General features: G+C 63.2%; 1 protein-coding gene across 4 annotated transcripts; it reads right to left on the bottom strand.

Moving 5' to 3' along the window:
• Window positions 1-804: 804 nt before the first annotated feature.
• Window positions 805-2,739, bottom strand: AURKAIP1 (aurora kinase A interacting protein 1). Of its 4 annotated transcripts, none has more exons than XM_003307750.6 (4): window positions 2,223-2,739; window positions 1,774-1,859; window positions 1,069-1,514; window positions 805-971 (listed from the first exon to the last, which is right to left on the bottom strand). In XM_003307750.6, the coding sequence occupies exons 2-4, from the start codon at window positions 1,823-1,825 to the stop codon at window positions 870-872; spliced, it is 600 nt and encodes a 199-aa protein (XP_003307798.1). In that variant the 5' UTR covers window positions 1,826-1,859; window positions 2,223-2,739; the 3' UTR covers window positions 805-869. The 4 variants fall into 4 exon arrangements, with proteins under 4 accessions (XP_003307798.1, XP_063643641.1, XP_003307800.1 ...); XM_063787571.1 differs by having other exon boundaries at window positions 2,328-2,604; XM_003307752.7 differs by having other exon boundaries at window positions 2,144-2,277.
• Between the last annotated feature and the right edge of the window lie 400 nt (window positions 2,740-3,139).

Below are 3,139 nucleotides of genomic sequence, written 5' to 3'. Positions count from 1 at the left end.
GCAGTGAGCTGAGATCGCACCACTGCACTCCAGCCTGGGTGATGGAATGGGACTCTTCCTCAAAAAAAAAAAAGGGGGGGGGGGGAATAATGCGTTCCTCCTCTTCACCCAGAGGAACGTGGAGACACCAGGGGCCTCTGGCTCAACCTAAGCCTCAGGGATTCTTCGGCCCTGTAAACGAGACCCTTTCCTCAGCCACCCCCCAGCCCTGAACCCCTTCTGGGACAACTCTTCCTGCTTAGTCCCCACGTCCACTCAGGGCCCCAGGAGATGGCAGACATGCCTGGGAAGGCCAACACCCTGGCCCTGTAGCCGGAAGGCTTGGAGGGCCACTGGAGGATCACGTCCACGGAGCCTGGCGGGCACCATCCACCACCGCCAGTGGTACCAGGACCTTTCCTGCCTTCCCAATGAGGCCCTCCCCGACCCTCCACTCATGAAATACACCTGAATCACCCCGTGCATTCCGGGTGCTCCCTAAACCCCAGTCCTGTCCCCCTGTACTTCTGCCATCCGGGTCGGCCTCCCCCAGGGAATGTGGTGCTCAGGGAGGGGCTGTGGGTTCTGTTCACAGTGATCCCACAGCACCTAGCCTGAACTGCACACAGCACACATTTGCTCACAGCGAGGCTGGGGCTCCCACAGGCCCAGCACCCTCTGGACAGCGGCCAAGGGCCAGCTAGAGAGAGGGACGGCCAATCTGCCACCCTGCTGCCCGGGTCGTCTACACCTGGGACTGGCAGCAGCCTCAATCCTGAGAGACCTCACACCCGGCAAATGGAGCTCCAGACCGGCAGGAAAGGCTGAGTCCTCTGAGAATTTATTACTACGGATCACAGCAGCAACGGGCGGGAAGGGCGGCGCCAGACTCATTTGCCCCGCAGGTAGATCTTGGGGGTCTGCCAGCCTTCGGGGGCTTCCTTTAGCCCCGCCTTCAGCCAGATGCGCCTCAGGTCTTTCTCGAACTTGATCTGCAAGAGGCAGAGAGAGGGACCGCCAAGTAATTCGTGGCAAAGAAACGTGTTCTCAGCACTTTGCCCTCCCAGGGCCAAGCAGGGGGCCACTCACCTGCTTGCGTCTCAGGCGTCCCTCCTGGACCTTCCTCCGCAGAAACCGCGTCTTCTTCACCAGCTTCCGGTACTTGTGGTGGTTCATCTTCCGCCGGCGGATCTTCAGCACGTTTTTGCACTGAATTTGAGGCGCATCCGCGACGCCTTCATCCCCCTGCTCGGCCCCTTCCCCTGTCTGGCTGGGCGGACACTGGTAGGATTGCGGTGGAGCCACAGTCCCTGCGGTCCCGGTATCCAGTCTGGGCAGGAAGCAGCGGGCCGTGAGCCAGCTCTCCAGGGGGCTGACGGACATCTTCCTGGGGACCAGCATCTCCTCCAGCTCCAGCTGGGCCCCCTTGCGAGGGAGAGAGGCCGCCCTACCTGGGCCGGCCGGCGGTGTGCTGTAAAGGGGCCCGCAGACCCGGCTGCCCAGCACTCCAGAGACGGGCCAAGGCGGGCGGCCGCCTGCAGAGAACCAGACGCCACGGTCACCGCTCGCGAGACCACACAGGCCCGTCGGGTTGGGGAGCAGCACGTTCGTCCCAGCGAGGATCCCCCGCACCTCATTCCTGGCCTGAACCCCTGAGGTTCCCTCTGTGAGCATCGGAAGCTTAGAGGGGAAAGAGTGTGTGTGTGGCCACCGGCCCTGCCCCAGCGGAGCTGCTGAGACCCGCACTCCTAACCAGGTGTGTATCCTCCCGTCCGCCCCCGCGGGGCTTCCTACCTGCCCAAGGAACGGCCCTCAACAGCTGGGAAGTCAGGCGCCCCAGGAGCATGGTCTGTGGGCGGCGGCCACAGGTCCCAGGGGAGCTGGAACACAGGTGCCCGTTCAGGTCAGGCGGCAGCGCCTTCAGTAGTCGCGGGCGGGCCGGGACTGGGGCGTCTGGTCCCGCCGCGACCCTCGCTTCCCTTCTCCCTCCGCCACCCCAACCCACAAGGAGGACTTTGCTTCCAACACAGCTCGCGCCCCGAGGCTCCCAAGCCCCCGACGCGGGCGGTGTCGCGCTCGGACGCACCGAAAGGTCCCAGAACGGGGAGGCCGGCCCCCTCCCCGGGTTCACCCCCGCGCGAATCGCGTTGCCTGGCGCCCGGACCCTCTCGGCTGGACCCCGGGCCCGCCTGCCGCAGCGCCCGGCGCCCTCAGGCCTCCCGCTGACCCTTCCCAGGCCCGACCTCGACGCGGCTCAAATTGACCGTTCTGCGGCCGCCCTCGGGCACTTCCGGTCCGTCCCCAAGTCGGCCCCGACCGGCAGCGGCCACCCGGCGGTTCCTACGCACAGCGCCCCCTGGCGTCCTCGCGGCCCCCGATTCTGCATTGGCTCAGGCCCCGCCGGGCCCGAAAGGCGATGGTTTCCGGTTAGTGGAATCACGGTCCCAGTCCTCGCGCGGTTCCTCAGCTCCGCCTGGTCCCTTACTGAGGCAAAAAACTACATTTCCCACAATCCCAGGGGGTGCGGGCCCTGGATATACCCGCAGGTCCAGAATCGTTTCCGGACCACCCAGGGGCCGGATTCCCAACGGGCCGACGGAAATGCGGGCTCAAGACTACGGAAGTGACGTATCCGGCGACGGAAGGGGAGTTACGTGGAAGGCGGAAGCGTCTAGAGCTATTTCCCCTGTTTTGGCTAGAGACCAAGGATCCGGAGCAAGCGCTGAGCCTGCGGTACCGGGCCTCCCCGACTCCTCATTCCTGGGGTTAAAAAAAAAAAAAAAATAAGACTCAGGCTGGGCGCGGTGGCTCAGGCCTGTAATCCCAGCACTTTGAGAGGCCGAGGCTGGTGGATCACCTGAGGTCAGGAGTTCGAGACCAGCATGGCCAACATGGTGAAACCCCGTCTCTACTAAAACTACAAAAATTAGCCTAGCGTGGTGGCAGGCGCCTGTAATCCCAGCTACTCGGGAGGCTGAGGCAAGAGAGTCGCCTGCGCCCAGGAGGCAGAGGTTGCGGTGAGCCGAGATCGCACCACTGCACTCCAGTCTGGGTGACATAGATCCTGTCTCAAAAATAAATAAATAAATAAATAAAATAAAATCAGACTCACACTTTTTGTCTGAGAACTAAAAGCAGCCTCTCTGGAGGATTGGGTTTG

Source organism: Pan troglodytes, chromosome 1 (genome assembly GCF_028858775.2).
Source record: "Pan troglodytes isolate AG18354 chromosome 1, NHGRI_mPanTro3-v2.0_pri, whole genome shotgun sequence".
Lineage (NCBI taxonomy): Eukaryota > Metazoa > Chordata > Mammalia > Primates > Hominidae > Pan > Pan troglodytes.
Note: the sequence above shows the minus strand (reverse complement) of the source record. Positions and strands in the feature narration are given on the sequence as shown.